Source organism: Sebastes umbrosus, chromosome 1 (genome assembly GCF_015220745.1).
Source record: "Sebastes umbrosus isolate fSebUmb1 chromosome 1, fSebUmb1.pri, whole genome shotgun sequence".
Classification (NCBI taxonomy): Eukaryota; Metazoa; Chordata; class Actinopteri; order Perciformes; family Sebastidae; genus Sebastes; species Sebastes umbrosus.
The window spans coordinates 7,646,492-7,666,422 of record NC_051269.1 but is presented as its reverse complement, the minus strand read 5'-3'; the positions used below and the strand labels follow the sequence as shown (position 1 = coordinate 7,666,422).

Genomic DNA, 19,931 nt, shown 5'->3' with positions numbered 1-19,931 from the left:
AAAATCTAGCTAACGCTCGGAGCGCGACAAGCAAGTGTTCATCAGTTTATCTAGTTTCATATGATACCAGTATCTTCACTCTAGCTTTAAAACTAGCCGCCACAACCTAAAAATCACAAGTTGCGTTAATACATTTAGTGAAATTAGTGGCGTTAAAACTAATTTGCGTTAACGTGCCGTTAACTTTGACAGCCCTACGAAGAATACATTTTGTTTATCACAAATAACCGATTCCTTGGTTCATTAACAAAAGACAAACTGTTACAGTGTTTCCCCTAAAAGTTTCTGTGACAGGAGGGAGGGTGTTTGTTTCTGGGAAACCCCCCAGACGGTTTATTTGATGTCTGACTCTTGTTTCCACGGAGGTTGAAAACACTTATTATGAGTCACTGTGGACAACCTGATGACAGTAATGATTGTAAAGTGTATATTAATAACATAATTTAAAGTCAAATAACAATCCAATGAGAGGGTTGCACTGTAAAGGACAGAAGGTGTCGTATCCTGTACAGATTGTAAAGCCCCCTGAGGCAAATTTGTGATTTTGGGCTATACAATTAAATTCGACTTGATTTAATTCACAACTCTTTTATAGCTTATTTGTAAATGTTTTCAGTTTGCAGCCCACCTCTGCTAAAGACGAGTGGGAGACCTCTGAACACGTAAACTGGAAAGATTTAATATCTAACCAACAAGTACCTGTTGCACTGCTGCATGATGGAGATTTCCTTGATGATCTCCTGAAGGTCAGACTCCACAGGAACTTGTTTGATGGCTACAATCTCCCCGGTCTCTTTATAATGGGCTTTATACACACAGCCATACGACCTGCAGAGGCACAAACAGTTGGTTGTTATTACCTGTGGATGAGCCGATACGCCACTGGTCACAAGTCAATCGATTAGCAACTAAAATCTGTCGAGTGTAGCAGCAGGAAACACATGAATATCAATGATATCATTTCAATTTAAAAGCAGACGATACACCTATCTCCTGATTCAATACTATCACGATACTTGGGTGCTGATTCGATATGTATTTTGATTTTTAACTATTGTGATTTGATATTGCGATTTTTGTTAACTTTTTTAACACTAGACCATGGGGAAAAGTTGAATCATACACTTCTAGGGACTTTTACTTTGAAAAATCTCTGAATGAATTCAGTAAAAATGTTTGATTTTCATGTCAGAGATGTCCAGAAGTCAAGAATATCAGTCATTGTCAGGAATTATTTCTCCTGTAGCTGCTCTGGATTATTCTCTAGCACTCTGAGTTAGTTCTAAATAAAAACTAACAGTGAGAAAACCCTAAAGGGTGTGACTGGTGTGAACATTAAGCCTCATTAACACCAGTGGAACTGATGATGCAGAAAGAAACTACACACAGAACGAGCTACGTTCACTGGAGGGTCATGGAGTAGAGCTAGATGCTAGTGTCAGCAGTGACACACACACGGCGTCAATCAGCCGCACTGAACACAGGAAGTGCGTTGAGAAACAGGATATGAAGAGGCAAAGTTTATGTTGATGAGCACCACAGCAGGGAGGAGCTGAAGACATGAGGCAAAGATAGAAAAGAGAAAGAGAACGATCCTTTATGACTACAAACAGCAGAAATGTGTAATACAGGTGTCTGTTCATGACTCACCCTTCACCCAGCTTCTCCAGGACGTCAAACACTTCCTCTGGCTGCTTGGTGAGGCTGTCCTCGCTCAGCTTCTTCAGCTGTCTGTAGACACAGAGACAGACATGTAGACGGTTGAGACGGGGATAACAAAGGAGCATCTTTTCAATGTAAATATTTCAGAGTAGAGTTGCAACTAACTACTACTGCCGTCATACACCGTGTAGACAGGTTAAATGTCAGGAAGGTATGAAAAAAACAGATACCGTCCGAACCTAATTAAAGCAGAATATTTTGTTAGATAAAACTAGGGCTGTCAAAATGAAAGTGATAATAAACCAAAGTTGTTTTAACACCACAAATGCGAGTGTACACACCGCTGTCATCGTCATCAGTTTATTGGCCCCCGAGCAGTGGAAAATAAATCAATAACTAGGGCTGTCAGAGTTAATGCAATAGTATCGCGGGTTGTAGCGGCTCAGTTTTAAAGCTAGAGTGAACATACTGGTATCATATGAAACTACAAAACCTAATGAATCAATTGGTACCAACCATGTCATACTAGCTTGTCGTGAAGGAGGTTAAATAACGCTCCAAACTTACGCTAAATTTTGGTGAGGAAAAACTGTCATGTTCATTTTCAAAGGGGTCCCTTGACCTCTGACCTCCAGATATGAGAATGTAAATGGGTTCTATGGGTACCCACGAGTCTCCCCTTTACAGACATGCCCACTTTATGATAATCACATGCAGTTTGGGGGCAAGTCATAGTCAAGTCAGCACACTGACACACTGACAGCTGTTGTTGCCTGTTGGGCTGCAGTTTGCCATGTTATGATTTGAGCATATTGTTTTATGCTAAATGCTAAACCCGTGAGGGTTTCTGGACAATATCTGTCATTGTTTTGTGTTGTTAATTGATTTCAAATAATAAATATATACATACATTTACATAAAGCAGCATATTTGTCAACTTCCATGTTGATAAGAGTATTAAATACTTGACAAATCTCCCTTTAAGGTACATTTTGAACAGATAAAAAATGTGCGATTAATCACGATTAAATATTTTAATCTATTGACAGCACTAATAAAAACATGTTGTGATTTTTTGAATTGATTACATCTGTCTTTTTTCAATAAATGTTGACTTTTGGACTCTCTGGAGTTCTTGGAAATGTTTGGATCACGTAATTTAATTTAATTTATTTTTTTTTAATCACACACTGGGCACAAATACCGGCTTTAAACACAATGAAGAGGCGTGTAAAAAATGCATTCAAATGTTGATTTAGAATTTGAATTTCAACGTGATGAATGAAGCTTCCAACTATTCGATAAGCACCTCTACTATCAGCCATAAATTAGACAGAATGACACAATTTAGCTCAAACAGAAGGTTTTTTATTCTTTATTCTACAGTATAAAAAGCGTAGTAACTTTGAGGAGCACTATATAAATCTGATGTATTATTATAATTATTATTATTACAAGTTAAAAGCTTGAAACACCATTTTAAGAAGTGCTTAAATGAATTAAACAGTCAGTATGACCAACAGCTATTCTTGTTTCCAGAGAGTCTTCACGTGTTCAGAATATTAATTCATCCTCCTTTAGGTGTAGCTGTCCACCTTTGCTCTCTCCTGTTTGAGCCGAAAAACAAAACTCCTCCAGATGTTTGATAAGTCAAGACAAGATAAAAATAGTCTCAGTATACAAACAAAAATAGATCCAAACATGTCCTAGATACAGATGTAACAAGCAACTTGTAGGATGAGTACAGGAAGGAAATATCTGCTGCTCCACTCTCACATTTCTGTTCAGACGCCTGGATCACACAGACTTTTGGTTTATTTATTGGTGCTTTCATACAATGTTTAAGTTGGCTTGTGTGTCGACTCAGATGTATCAAATTTATATATCACCGTAAACAAAATCTGTAGTCTCACGTGTAAACGTGTGCAGCCTGTGATGATTAGTATGCCTGAAGAAATTAAATCTGAAATGAATGTGTTGTTTAGCAGTCCTGGATGCACAGAGGATGGCACAAGCTGCATTTTTTTATCATTTTTGTTTGTCTGTCAAGTGTTCAGTTGATAACAGACCTGTGTGTCAAGACGTCCGTGACTTTCTTTTAAAGCCTCAGGACCACATTTCATACTCTGCCCAAACTGTACAGGCTTCAAGCCTCGAAAGAAACTGAGAACTGAGCACTGAAATGCTAATCTACCACAGCAGCCCATAATCTGCATTTCAAGGGACTCTGTGAACTTCTACTAATGCATGTGTGTATCTGCTGTGGACACACCAACTGTTTACATTACTAAATTTAAAGTTTTCCCTCTGGTCTCTTTTTCTAGTACGATACGTTTGGAGCGTTATTTAACCTCCTTCTCAACAAGCTAGTATGACATGGTTGGTACCGATGGATTCATTAGGTTTTTCTAGTTTCACATGATACCAGTATCTTCACTCTAGCTTTAAAACTGAGCCGCCACAACCTGAAAATCACAAGCTGCGTTAAAGAAATTAGTGGCGTTAAAATTAAAATGCTTAACGCGTTATTATCGTGTTAACTTTGACAGACCTATTACGGACACAACCAAAGTAAATAAGATATTCAAAAAAAATTTAAAGTAAATTATTTTTTGAGTCGTAAATTAAAGAAAATCATAAAAAAAAAAAAAATACTGCAGTCACTCAGAATTGCTTCTGTTGCTCTCGCATAACAAATTACCAAACTGTTAAAAAAAGCTAAAAAAACAAAACAATTCTTGCCTGAACATAAAGGGCTAAAATGACGTAAAACTCCACGTCTACATCAGTTTAATGAGGAAACGGTGGATGAGTGAGTGGACATGATAAACAAGACACACTGTGTGTTTTACTGACATCCTCCTGATAACCGGACAGAATAGGAACTCGTCAGTTCCTTCTGTCAATCACACACCAAACTGAGCTCACAAACAAGTTTAAACTCTATATTCTAGACCTAAATATACAGTTTATACTAGAATGTACTATTAAACAGAGAAAAACAGTAGATCTTTACATTAGAGAAGCCGGAAACAGTGAATGTTGGCTTGAAAAATGACTGAAACAATTAATCAATTATGAGAATAGTTGCTAATTAATTATCTGACAATGTGCTAATCACTTAATTGACTAATTGTTTCAGGATTATTGGTGAAAAACCTCAAGAATTAATACATTTAAACAAACCCCTGACAGGTCAATATAATGTATTTACACTGTTGTCCTGCATTAACCGTCACCAGACATGAAGCAGCTTGTTTGCTCAGCTGACTTCATATAATAACTTTATTATTATACTTTATTTATCTGCTTTTATTGTCTTGTGAAGCACTTTGTAACATCTGTTTTGAAAAGTGCTATATAAAAACAGTAAATATATTATTATTATTATTATTATTATTACTATCAATAAAACACAGAAAGATGTGACAGACATAAAACTGACTCAGTGTAGGATGATAAAGATGATGAAGTCTCTCGTACATCACGTACACCACACCTGAGTCAATCCAGCTGTTTCTGTTGTTTTAACCAAAGTATCTGAACTATTTCCTGTGACCTCATTTTTCTGATACTACACGTGCTGTGGTCTCTGACGCCTAACACGCCTGTCGCCATAGAAACCCATCTGACAACACAAGGCTGTCAAACCCAACACATACACCTGAGGAACACGGAGGATTACAGGCCTCCTCTATCTGAGCTGAGCTGCAAGTGAAGATTATCACACAGAGTTAAGGCATTAAACTGGATCAGCAGGGGGTGATAGTGATTAAACTCAGGGATAAGACACAACAGAGGCTGATCCAATAACAGGTGGACTCATGTAGAACTGGTTTTTATCTATTTATGGGGGTTTCTGCAACCACGGTCACTTTTGACTCTCCTAAATTAAAAAAATAAACCTCCATGAATTTTATCTATAATATTTTAACCATTGGATTATGTAATACATATAAAGAGCTACACAGGAACGTATATTGCTAAGATGTGAAAGTCAATAGTTTGTTCCACTGCAACATCAGCGCCCAGCAGCAGAGATACGCTACCGCCATTTTGGACTGAAAGAGACTACCAGACGCCAGTAAAACGTCGGCCTACAAAGAGCCGTACCAAAGTAAAGCTAAATTATTTCTCTTCTATTGTCATATACTACTACTTCTACTGAAATGGCCTGTGTTGAACAATAAATTATTACAAATAATATAATAAGCATGTTCAGTCCAAAATGGCGGCAGCGGCTGTTGTCAAAAAAACACCAGAGTTTCGTCTCTTTCCTTCAATACACTTTGGTAAAGAGGACCCGCTCCCCATGTAAATATGAAGGACTCATTCTAAGCTAACGGAAACACAACGACTCTTATTATCAGGTGATTATACACTAATGAAAACATAGTTATGAATATTATATTCCATTTCTCATGATAGATCCCCCGAAATTATACACACTGGTCCTTTAAGTAAAAGAACAAAACTATAAGCATCAATATACTCAAAGTACCAAATGTAAAAGTACTCATTGTTATGCAGAATGGCCCATTTCAGGATCATATATACTAGGGGTGGGAAATTGATTCACCTGTGTATCGCGATTGTTTTTTTTTTAAGATTTTGAAATACATTTCTTAATGCCATAATTGATATATTTGCTTCATTTGAGTCTATGTGGAGGTAGGAGGATGTTACCACTTTTATTGTTGTAGTCTGAGTAACGTGATGTCATGTCCGTTCCGTATCCGTCAACCAAAACAAACCGCAGTGAGAAGAATATGGCGGAGGGTCTGCGTGGATACGACCTGCACCCTCCTATTTTAAATCCAGCGTGGTAAACACTACACATCCAGTAAAGTATGGAAACACTTTGGGTTTCACACATTGGCAGGAAACGCAGAGCTAGACATCACGGCTAAAGCTGCATGCTAACTCTGTCACGGACAGGGAACGTTATCGTATCGTGGTAACAAAAATCACAATAAAACCTAATATCGAATCGCAATACTTATCGAATTGGGAGAGAGGCGAATATTCCCAGCCCTAATATATAAACTGGGGAAAAAAGTTTGTAAACTTGTGTTTGGTGGATTATTTCTCTGTTGTTACAATGCTAATGGTCATTGTATTTTACATCGTTGGAAAGCCTGTTTATTTACCTTCACAATGATGTTCAACTTGTAAGGATCATGCGTTTGTGGGATGAGCAGCACAGCTGATTATGTGGGTAGCGCCCAAGAAAAATTTGCCAAAATGCTCCGTCAATGGCAAACAGTGTATTCTCCTGTTGGTATTGACTCTTGTTTTGAGTTGGTTGATGGATTGGATGATTGAACTCTCTATCAGTAACAAGGAACAAACGAGATATATTGGCTATTTTACACTTTATTCATTACGTATACAGAGTAATAATTATTGATGCATTAAAGCCTCTGAACACCCACACAGGTGAATCTGCCTGATCTGGTGTTCAGAGGCTTTAAATCATGAATACTGCTAGGTAGCTTCAACATTAACCTATAAAAATGTAATTTATTAGTTGATTATATTTTGATCATTATAATCTTTAAAGTAACTAAAGCTGTAGACTTTGGACGTTAGCACTGGCACTTGCTAACCAGCTTTTAAGAGTATTTATTGCTAATGTCTATTTTTAATCTTATTTATTTTTATTCTATTCTTAATCTTGTTGTGTGCTTGTTTTATCTTTTGCTGCTGTAACTCAGAAATTAGTAGTACCTACCTAAAATAAATGTAGAGCAGTAAAAAGTACAGTAGTTCTCTCTGAGGTGTAGTGGAGAAGAAGTATGAAGTGGCATAAAATACTAGTAAAGTACCTCAATCAAGTAGAGTAGTAGAGTAAAAGTACTTAGTTATGGTACATTACACCGCTGGGTGTCTCACTATAACCAGGTATCTCACTATAACCAGGTATCTCACTATAACCAGGTATCTCACTATAACCAGGTGTCTCACTATAACCAGGTATAACCAAGTGTCTCACTATAACCAGGTATAACCAGGTGTCTCACTATAACCAGGTGTCTCACTATAACCAGGTATAACCAGGTGTCTCACTATAACCAGGTGTCTCACTATAACCAGGTGTAACCAGGTATAACCAGGTGTCTCACTATAACAGGTGTAACCAGGTATAACCAGGTGTCTCACTATAACAGGTATCAGGCTCATTTCATCCCAGCAGCAGCAGCAGCAGCTCAGTTGACCACAACCAGACAGACCAGACAGATCTAATCAATGATTACTGATCGATATGTTTTCATTATTAGCATGTTGACGTTACCTGCGAGGGTGACTCCTCATCTGAACTTTGTCCTTGTTCTCCATGTTGTCCTCTTCTGTCTTCTTCTCTGTAGTCTCAACTTGACGTTAGCTCGTCTCACACGGAGCTCACTCGATGCTAAGCTAACTATGCTAAGCTAACTGTGGTAGTAACAGATACACTGTGTGCTAACTGTGTGTTAGCTCGCTGGCTAACAGGCTAGCAGCTAGCCTCCGCTGTGTCCTGTGTCCTAGCAGCGTCCCTCCAGCCGTCCGTTAGCCGTTAAAGACACATACCGTCCGGTAATCATTGCGTAAGGACACGTTCACACCGCGGACACTCTTCACACCGCTGCCGGGTCCTCGTCTCTGAGCTCATGTTGTCCTCTCCGTGTCTCCACAACTTTGGACGAGTTGGGCAAACCGCTCGGCTGCCGTTTGAAAACACCAGGAAGTGATCGCGAGGACAGGAAGGACGGAAGGAAGGCGGGCCGGACAAAGACTGTAGTACCGGGGACCGACAGCAGGGGGGGACAGAGACACACTGAGTACAATACAAGAGAGACCACCTCAGGTAAAACACCATAGATATAAACAAACACCATGGAGGTTATAAACACTGGAGAAGTACACATACATACATACACATATATATATATATATATATATATATATATATATATATATATATATATACAGTATATATATATATATACTGTATATATATATATATACTGTATATATATATATACAGTATATATATATATATACACTGCACTGTGGTTATTTGTTATATATTGGACATCTTAATGCAAATATTTGTATAAATTTCATATATTTTCATTTCTTAGTTTTAGTTTTAGTACTTATATTTCTTTACACATATTTTGTTTGTATTTATATTGTAAGATAAGATAAGATATTCCTTTATTAGTCCCACAGTGGGGAAATGTGCAGTGTACAGCAGCAAAGGGGATGGTATAAAAAACAAGAAGCATCAGTAAAAACAAAAAGCAAGATACAACACTGTAAAAATAAAAAAGCAAAACAAAAGTAGATAGACATATAAAATATGAACAATTTAAATAGAAGGAAATATAAAAATAGGAACAATATAAACAAGGAGAATATTTAAAATAGTAACAATATATACAGTATTGACAATAAACAGACTATTAACACAATTGCACAAGTGGAAATATGATATTGCACAGTGATTGGAATGAAATTGCACCTGAAAGTATTGATATTGCACAGTCAGGGTACAGTATAGTGCAGTTATTGTCAGTTTTGGTGTGTAAGTGGTCTACTGGGAGCAGTGCTGGTTGTAAAGTCTGACAGCTGCAGGAAGGAAGGACCAGCGATAGCACTCCTTCACACACTGCGGGTGGAGCAGCCTGTCGCTGAAGGAGCTCTCCCTGCTGAGATGGTGTCCTGCATGGGGTAGCATTATGTACACGACTTACATGTTAAATACTCCTTTATTTCTATTTTCTTATATTTTTTGATGTTTATACAAGAGAAACTGTGATTATTATTTTACAGCCTACATATTTAATGGTATAGTTGGAGGGAGCCTGAGATCTAAGATGTTCATTGCCAACGACTGCTTCTCTGTAATTGTTGTACACATGATAATAAAGAACTTGAAATACTTCAGTGTAGAAATACTCCGTTACAAATAAAAGTCCTGCATTAGTATAAAAAGTTGCATCTAACTTTTGCAGAGAAGTAACTTCTGCACTATTTCATTTCTAACTAAATTGCCAATGTTCACTTGACAAATAAATAACTTTAACTTTGAGGATATGAGTTTGTTTTAACACTGGAAAAGTCATTAAATTACAAATTATGTATGCTGAACTAAAAACTACCAGTGGTGGGATCTAACTAAGTACATTTACTCAAGTACAAATTCAAGGTACATGTATGTTTCTGTCTTTTCTCCTCCTTCATAAAAGCTTTAGGGGTTGGTTTTTATATTTGAATGGTTACGTTACTGAACTGATGAGTATTTTTATTAAGTGACTTTGAGCTGAGTTGCTATGGTAACCGGGAAATCCCGAAGTGGAGTTTTGTCGTTTTCTTATAAACTGAACTGATGAACTCTGTTTTTCTTTCTTTACCTTTCACGTTAATATAACCTTTGAATTTGAATCGGTGGTGTGCTTGAGTTTATCTGATTTGAGTGTTTAATTCTACTGCTTGAAATGGATCAAACATGTGTCTGTGTTGGACAAATAACCAGTGGTAACGTTTATTATAAATGCATACAGTATATCCTTTGTGGGGTTTGCTTTAAACTTGGTCAAACCACTAAAACTTGTACTTGAATATTTTCATTTTCAACTCCACTACATCTAACACCAAGAATATAAAAACATTTCTTGTAAACTTATTATGAAGATATATTTTAGGTATAGCTTCGTGTTGATGCCTGCTCATAGTACTGTATGATAACATACATGTATATTAGTGTATGCTAATAGAAAATATGATTTGTAGGAGTGGAGATCTTGTGGTTTTTATGTTTTTAATGTTAAAAATCAGTATATAGTACCTACTTTATCTGGCAATACACTGTATGGGAGTGGGACTCAGTACTTGTCTTGAATACTGTCAGTACTACACAGCTGTACACTTCTCTTCCTCCCAAACCAAAAACTAGTTTCAGTTTTAACAGTTAAATAAAATGTCTGCTGGATGTAACGGTGATGTTTGACACTATTATTTCACAGTAGATAAACAGTATATAATCAGTTGTTAAAAACACTTAACAGACACTTGTAGTGTTCACTAGTAGAAACTTACTTTTCCAAACTCAGGACAAAACACAGAAGAGCTTTTACATTAATAGAATATTTTATTTAGAGGAACAAAACAGCACAGCGATGTTCACATCTAAATCAGTAAATAACATCCAAGAGGACACGAAGGAGCTTCATCCTCAAACCAGGAATGACTGTCGGGAAGAAGAGCTGCAGGAAGAAAAGAAAACACAATGAGATAGAGAAACATCGTCTATACGCTCCGTCTACGTTGGATTCTGGGTCTCTGGGTTGAAGAGCTGCATATGAGGCGTTCAACTCAGAGGTGAAAGTAGATTGAAGTTCTTGCCGGTACTACTGGGCTACCCCAATCTTCATCTCTTGATATTGTTCCTTTGGAATTTGTATTGTTCCAACCTGAGGGGGCATTCACATGGATTTTATCAGTCGGGAACTCATATTTCTGATTATTCCAACACTACATGAATGCAGCACAAATGCTCTATCTGGCAATGTTAATAAAAGTTAAACAAATAGACCTGTGATTAGGGATGTTTTATACACCACACAGTTGTACCAGCAGGGACACATAGGCTACAGTAGTGCACAGATGCCGTTTCCATGGTTACCACGCATAGCGTACGGCGTTTACTCGCAGAGCGCTCGTCTGAATGAGGAGCACAGTCACTACTTTCACCCCTGCTTGAGCTTTAATATAAAATAAGTCTTTACTAATCCTCAGAACTCAAGTTTGGTTGTTGCAGCTGCACATGGACAGAAATAAACACAGTTAGAGAAAGTAAAACAAATAAATAATATGATGTATATCAAACTAAAATGGAATAAAATAGAAATAATACAAGAGCAATTAAAGACAGAGTTACAAGGTAGAAGATACCGTAGTGTGATGTGGTTAGTAGCAGCAAAAAGAGTCAGCAAGTCAGTATATACAGTATACATATACACAAAGTACATATATATAAGATTATGTAATGGTCCTTAGTATTTGTCAGTATCAATATGGAAATCTGATAGAAATATAATACAGTATGTAATGTAATAAAACTGTATAACATAATATACAGTATAGTACAATAATATAACATAGAATATCAAATATAATAAAGTATAATATACGTATATATCCTTGACTCTTCAGATGTTACGGTGACTCACAGTGGTTTTACTCCCCGGAGGGCTGCACGCTCTCAAAGACGCCGGCTTCCTTCATGGCGTTGAACTCTTTGGCGGCGTCGTACTGCTTGTAGAAGTCAGCGTAGGCCTGTTTCCTGGGCTCCGTCACTCCGTACTGGGGGGGGAAACAGAAGACATGTCGCACATTGTTCACAATTTAAACCAAAAGCTGAAAAGAGAGATGGTTGTCATGAGACAAAATGTTTGAATTAAACTTCAGACAGTTTAATCTACGCCACTCGACTAGATTGTATTTCGATTTCGTTATATTATTCTGAATGTCTGCTGCAGTAGAAGCTGGTCAGGATGCTGATATTGTTCCCGCCATCATGTCTGTAAACAGAGCTCTTAATCAGCGCCGGCTAACGGCCAAACAGCCGACTACTTTATTATATTTATTTTGGATTCTAATAAAATAGCGGTCTACTCCATATCCTTGTGGACAGCCCTGTATAGAGTGTCCTTTTTAAATCTCAACAGTGTCCTCAGCGTTCAGGTTGAAGCCACGCGGACGCTGCGTCTCTCACTCTCACCTTGAAAGCGACTGCAGCCACGAAGGACAGAGCGAAAGCGATGGGCAAGTGAAACCTCAGACGCTTTCCCAGCAGCCCCCTCATCACAGGCTTTTGCAGAGACATGATGGATCACCTGCAGGGGGACAAAAAGACAAAAATACAGCTTCATTCTTGGGCCGATCTGTGCACTCAATATGTCAAGGAATGACTGCACTCGACTCAAACTGTATTTAGTCGGAGTAAAGACGCAGTCAGGCTGATATTCCCATATTCTATGAGGAACGGCAGGAGACACATTCGCTCCTTAAATAAATACAGATGTGAAACATTGTGAAAGACCAGAAGTTGTAGTTTAAACACTAGAACAGCCCGGCCAACACTACTATTTCATAGTTCTTTTTTTTTTTTTACATAAACAAATAGTCTCGATACTGATGGCTAGGATTTGTTTTGTTTGTTTTTAAAATTGTGACCAAGAGATAAACTGAGCGGGATATTTGACATTTGAAAAATAAACTTATCAGTTCTCTCTGGTGAGATACAACAGGGACAAGGTTTCTAAATGACCTTTAGTTTGGCATTTCTCTACTGCAACTTCCTGTTATCAGCCGATAAAAACACTGATAGTGACACATCTGCAAAAGTGAGTTCAACTTCTTTATTGTCATGATGTGCACAGCAATAATTACAGCAAAGAGTTTAGAAGCAAAGAGACGGAACTCTGGTGCTTTTTTGACAACATCCGCTAGATGGTGCTGCGGTAGCACTGCCACCATTTTGGACTGAAAACGCCAATGAGTCTGTGTCCATGGATGCATAAAGAGACGTCTGTTAATCAGAGGATCATTTTAATTTTTAGGGAAATCAACTTCCCAGTACGAACACTCAAATAGCTGCTAAATCAGCTACTTCTTGCTGTTCCCATGTCCAGTTCTGTGACTAGAGGGGGTCGGGATTTTGCTGTCAAACTACACTTTCTGTAGAAATTTAATCATCTAATTCTGTATCCACTTTGAAAAAAACTGTTGAAAACACATTTTTTTAGGATGGCATTCTTATAAGGTCCCGTTGTCATATGTCTGTCTATGCATTTTTATATGCATATGTGTCATGAAGCATGTGTACAGAGCATTTATGTATGTGTGTGTGGACATATATATTATTTTTATCATCTGGTTGTACCATTTTACTACATTATTATTATTATTATTGATATGTTCTGTGATGTTCTGTTTTAACTGTTACCTTTTCTTTTTTTGTTACTTTATCTGCCTCGTTTTCTTGTGAAGCACTTTGTAACATCCGTTTTGAAAAGTGCTATAGTGCTATATTAATAAATGTATAACTTATTATTATCATTATTGTGCTGCCATATTTGGATATTATATCACAAAATTATGGAAAATGAATTGCTGCATTAAAAATAATAGATACTGGATTTTCTTTGTGACATTAGTCAAACATTCAGACACCAAAGGTCAATTAACTTCACTCATCGGCTTGTTTTCAAAATATTGACTTTAGTTTTTCTTCAGACATTGAGAGAACCGTGAGACAGACATGTTTTATGATTATAAACATATTAATTTTTTTTCCTGGTTGGAATAACTGTATTTGATCTGTTTGTAAACAAGGTCATAAATCAATTTATGTAATTTCTTGGTTTTAAGCATTTGAAATCAGATGCATTAAAGAAACAAAAGTGGAAAAGGCAATGAACATAAATCAGCAAATAGGACTTGAAACAGTTTTTTTTTTATGAGTACACATATCCCACAAGGCCAAAACAGTGGAGCTGAAGCTTGAAAAAAAAAAAGAAAAACAAAAGAAAGAAAAGGTGCCAATGAAATGACTCTTTAGTGGACAGTGGGTAAAATCCATTTTACAACGTCAACAGATCTCTCTATATTATGGCACAGGATACACAGGTTATGTCCCTGAAGGCCATTAGAAGTCATGTCAGCACTGAGAAATATCCAGTGACCTCTCTGTAGGAGAGTAACATTACTTCCAGGTACATCTGTCCTGTATCACACTGTATATAGGAGCATTATTGATCACCTTCAGGAGGGTATTATTAACTAGCTAGTGTTAACAGAGAGGAGAGTCAGTGTAATGCTAACAGATGTAGCATAGCTCAGGTCAAAGGAGCATGATGTCAATTAAAGATTACTCTCTTCTCTTTAACAAACAACAAGACAATTTCCTCCTCATCCTGCGATTTGAAAATTGTAGGAGGCCATATTGTGATTTTGATAAAATTTCGACTAATTGTGCAGGCCTAGATATGATATTATATATATATATTATTATCAAATTATGGAAAATTAATTGCTGCATTAAAAATAATAGATACTGGATTTTCTTTGTGACATTAGTCAAACATTCAGACACCAAAGGTCAATTAACTTCACTCATCGGCTTGTTTTCAAAATACTGACTTTAGTTTTCCTTCAGACATGTAGAGGGTCGTGAGACAGACATGTTTGATGATTATAAACATATTAATAATGTCCCTGAAGGCCATCAGAAGTCATGTCAGCACTGAGACTATCCAGTGACCTCTCTGTATAAGAGTAACGTTACTTCCAGGTACATCAGTCCTGTATCATCCATGTATACAGGAGCATTATTCAGCACCTTCAGGAGGGTTTCATTAACTAGCTGATATTAATAAGCATTATTGATCACCTTCAGGAGGGTTTCATTAACTAGCTGATATTAATAAGCATTATTGATCACCTTCAGGAGGGTTTCATTAACTAGCTGATATTAATAAGCATTATTGATCACCTTCAGGAGGGTTTCATTAACTAGCTGATATTAATAAGCATTATTGATCACCTTCAGGAGGGTTTCATTAACTAGCTGATATTAATAAGCATTATTGATCACCTTCAGGAGGGTTTCATTAACTAGCTGATATTAATAAGCATTATTGATCACCTTCAGGAGGGTTTTATTAACTAGCTGATATTAATAAGCATTATTGATCACCTTCAGGAGGGTTTCATTAACTAGCTGATATTAATAAGCATTATTGATCACCTTCAGGAGGGTATTATTAACTAGCTGATATTAATAAGCATTATTGATCACCTTCAGGAGGGTTTTATTAACTAGCTGATATTAATAAGCATTATTGATCACCTTCAGGAGGGTTTCATTAACTAGCTGATATTAATAAGCATTATTGATCACCTTCAGGAGGGTTTTATTAACTAGCTGATATTAATAAGCATTATTGATCACCTTCAGGAGGGTTTTATTAACTAGCTGATATTAATAAGCATTATTGATCACCTTCAGGAGGGTTTCATTAACTAGCTGATATTAATAAGCATTATTGATCACCTTCAGGAGGGTTTCATTAACTAGCTGATATTAATAAGCATTATTGATCACCTTCAGGAGGGTTTTATTAACTAGCTGATATTAATAAGCATTATTGATCACCTTCAGGAGGGTATTATTAACTAGCTGATATTAATAAGCATTATTGATCACCTTCAGGAGGGTTTTATTAACTAGCTGATATTAATAAGCATTATTGATCACCTTCAGGAGGGTTTCATTAACTAGCTGATATTAATAAGCATTATTGATCATCTTCAGGAGGGTTTTATTAACTAGCTGATATTAATAAGCATTATTGATCACCTTCAGGAGGGTTTCATTAACTAGCTGATATTAATAAGCATTATTGATCACCTTCAGGAGGGTTTCATTAACTAGCTGATATTAATAAGCATTATTGATCACCTTCAGGAGGGTTTCATTAACTAGCTGATATTAATAAGCATTATTGATCACCTTCAGGAGGGTTTTATTAACTAGCTGATATTAATAAGCATTATTGATCACCTTCAGGAGGGTTTCATTAACTAGCTGATATTAATAAGCATTATTGATCATCTTCAGGAGGGTTTTATTAACTAGCTGATATTAATAAGCATTATTGATCACCTTCAGGAGGGTTTCATTAACTAGCTGATATTAATAAGCATTATTGATCACCTTCAGGAGGGTTTCATTAACTAGCTGATATTAATAAGCATTATTGATCACCTTCAGGAGGGTTTCATTAACTAGCTGATATTAATAAGCATTATTGATCACCTTCAGGAGGGTTTCATTAACTAGCTGATATTAATAAGCATTATTGATCACCTTCAGGAGGGTTTTATTAACTAGCTGATATTAATAAGCATTATTGATCACCTTCAGGAGGGTTTTATTAACTAGCTGATATTAATAAGCATTATTGATCACCTTCAGGAGGGTTTCATTAACTAGCTGATATTAATAAGCATTATTGATCACCTTCAGGAGGGTTTCATTAACTAGCTGATATTAATAAGCATTATTGATCACCTTCAGGAGGGTTTCATTAACTAGCTGATATTAATAAGCATTATTGATCACCTTCAGGAGGGTTTTATTAACTAGCTGATATTAATAAGCATTATTGATCACCTTCAGGAGGGTTTTATTAACTAGCTGATATTAATAAGCATTATTGATCACCTTCAGGAGGGTATTATTAACTAGCTGATATTAATAAGCATTATTGATCACCTTCAGGAGGGTATTATTAACTAGCTGATATTAATAAGCATTATTGATCACCTTCAGGAGGGTTTCATTAACTAGCTGATATTAATAAGCATTATTGATCACCTTCAGGAGGGTTTTATTAACTAGCTGATATTAATAAGCATTATTGATCACCTTCAGGAGGGTTTCATTAACTAGCTGATATTAATAAGCATTATTGATCATCTTCAGGAGGGTTTTATTAACTAGCTGATATTAATAAGCATTATTGATCACCTTCAGGAGGGTTTCATTAACTAGCTGATATTAATAAGCATTATTGATCACCTTCAGGAGGGTTTTATTAACTAGCTGATATTAATAAGCATTATTGATCACCTTCAGGAGGGTTTTATTAACTAGCTGATATTAATAAGCATTATTGATCACCTTCAGGAGGGTTTCATTAACTAGCTGATATTAATAAGCATTATTGATCACCTTCAGGAGGGTATTATTAACTAGCTGATATTAATAAGCATTATTGATCACCTTCAGGAGGGTATTATTAACTAGCTGATATTAATAAGCATTATTGATCACCTTCAGGAGGGTTTCATTAACTAGCTGATATTAATAAGCATTATTGATCATCTTCAGGAGGGTTTCATTAACTAGCTGATATTAATAAGCATTATTGATCACCTTCAGGAGGGTTTCATTAACTAGCTGATATTAATAAGCATTATTGATCATCTTCAGGAGGGTTTCATTAACTAGCTGATATTAATAAGCATTATTGATCACCTTCAGGAGGGTTTTATAGGCTAATACTAACAGAGAGCAGTCAGTGTCATGCTAACAGATGTAGCATAGCTCAGGTCAAAGTAGCATGATATCAATTAAAGCTTCCTCTCTTCTTATTATGACAGATGATTTCCTCTTTAACAAACAAGACACCATAACTAATATCAGATATGTAACGCATATACTATAATGCAGTCAGTCAGAGTGAGAAGGGTCAGCTAGCATGTAGCTAATGTCAGATAGCGTTAGCTCGATGCGGCTAACTGCTATCAGAGGACAGAGGTCAAATACCAGATACATGATCAAATAAATTAGTCCTTATTGGTGTGAAGAAGAACACGTTATGATCTGAATACAACACACATACTTACACAGTTGAATGTTAGAGAATACTCACGGTTTGGACTCACGACCTTCACAGAACCAGCTAACACGTTAACACCGCTCAGCTGCTGAGACGCTCTACCGGAAGAGACGCTCTACCGGAGCCACGGAGGGACACAACTAACACGGCCCGCAAAACGCGAAGTCAGGGCAGGTGAGGTCAAGGAAACCTGAGAAGAGACTGCAGTCAGATAAACACTCACCTTTAACCACATAGAGACTGACTCGTTTTAAATAGACAACATCTGATTCTGATATCTGACGTTGTTTAGTCCTGATCCAGTACTGGACCTTCTGTGAAGGTCCAGTACTGGATCAGGACTAGAACTAGTTTCTGCTGGAGTCTGCAAACTGGACCCTTACAAAGAAGAAGTTTATTCAAGTATGCTGTTAGTATACTTCTTTAAACTTAAAATAAGAGCTTATGCTTTCAGTTCACTTTTTAGATAGATGGATAGATAGATAGAGAGATAGATAAATAGATAGATACTGTAGATAGATAGAGAGATAGATAAATAGATAGATACTGTAGATAGATAAATAGATAGATAAATAGATAGATAGATAGATAGATAGATAGATAGATAGATAGATAGATAAATAGATAGATAGATAGATAGATAGATAGATAGATAGATAGATAAATAGATAAATAGATAGATACTGTAGATAGATAGAGAGATAGATAAATAGATAGATAGATAGATAGATAGATAGATAGATAGATAGATAGATAAATAGATAGATACTGTAGATAGATAGAGAGATAGATAAATAGATAGATAGATAGATAGATAGATAGATAGATAGATAGATAGATAAATAGATAGATACTGTAGATAGATAGAGAGATAGATAAATAGATAGATAGATAGATAGATAGATAGATAGATAGATAGATAGATAAATAGATAGATAGATAGATAGATAGATAGATAGATAGATAGATAGATAGATAGATAGCAACTTTATTGATCCAGAGGGAAATTCAAGTTTCCAGCATCACAGCTCCATAGTGCAAAACATGTTAGTAAAAAGGCAGTAAAAAAGTTGGTAGTACAAAGTACAAAAAAATATACCAGCTATAAAAATACAAGGAGATGAAGAAAACTGTTAAAACTGAATATAGTGCAGAAGAGACTGTTAAAACTGAATATAGTGCAGGGTAACAGCTGTGATACACGACTATTAAAAAAGTGAATATAGTGCAGAAGAGACTGTTAAAAATGTTATAGTGCAGGGTAACTCCAGTAGCTTAGTCTATGAAAGTGCACTATGTGCATTATTATCCGTCCTGCAGACCGTCCTCCTCTGTCCAACCCCTCCCTAGAGAGGTGTTGTACAATTTGATGGCTCGGGGGACAAAGGATTTCCTGAGTCTGTCTGTGGAGCACTTGGGGAGCAGCAGCCTGCCGCTTTTATGTAGTTATCAGAGATACACTTAACAAAATTATACTTTAGTATACTTGGCTTATACCGACAAGTATACAGAAACGTCCAAGTATACTGAAAAGTCTACGAAAAAGTATACGTATATTTGGCCAAGTACTATAAGTTCACTTACAAGTATACTTGCAGTAAAAACTATCAAACTAGTAGTTTACTGAGAGTATTCCTTAAAGTGTAGTTTCATAAACTAAAACGTGGGCTACAAGTATATAACTAGTAAACTAACAGTATACCTATAAGTTCACTTGTAGTATAATTCATATTATAGTTGCAGTACAAAATACAACTTGGATGTACCAGTGTGTACTCACAGTTTACTACTCTACATTTAAAGTACACTTAA

General features: G+C 36.3%; 2 protein-coding genes across 3 annotated transcripts in view; both read right to left on the bottom strand.

Moving 5' to 3' along the window:
• The window catches only part of LOC119496595 (serine/threonine-protein kinase 4-like), a 39,730-nt gene extending 31,308 nt beyond the window's left edge, over window positions 1-8,422 (bottom strand). The window contains exons 1-3 of the mRNA XM_037784007.1: window positions 7,958-8,422; window positions 1,651-1,731; window positions 700-828 (exon numbers count right to left, since the gene is read on the bottom strand). Of these exons, the coding sequence (XP_037639935.1) occupies window positions 700-828; window positions 1,651-1,731; window positions 7,958-8,001 (254 nt within the window). The 5' untranslated portion in view covers window positions 8,002-8,422. The remainder of the gene's footprint in view (window positions 1-699; window positions 829-1,650; window positions 1,732-7,957) is intronic.
• A 2,356-nt stretch (window positions 8,423-10,778) lies between these two features.
• Window positions 10,779-18,321, bottom strand: LOC119497066 (cytochrome c oxidase subunit 6C-1). Of its 2 annotated transcripts, none has more exons than XM_037784876.1 (4): window positions 18,153-18,321; window positions 12,431-12,545; window positions 11,880-12,012; window positions 10,779-10,913 (listed from the first exon to the last, which is right to left on the bottom strand). In XM_037784876.1, exons 2-3 carry the CDS (start codon window positions 12,533-12,535, stop codon window positions 11,887-11,889), a joined length of 231 nt encoding a protein of 76 aa, XP_037640804.1. In that variant the 5' UTR covers window positions 12,536-12,545; window positions 18,153-18,321; the 3' UTR covers window positions 10,779-10,913; window positions 11,880-11,886. The 2 variants fall into 2 exon arrangements, with proteins under 2 accessions (XP_037640804.1, XP_037640812.1); XM_037784884.1 differs by having other exon boundaries at window positions 18,127-18,284.
• Window positions 18,322-19,931: the final 1,610 nt, after the last annotated feature.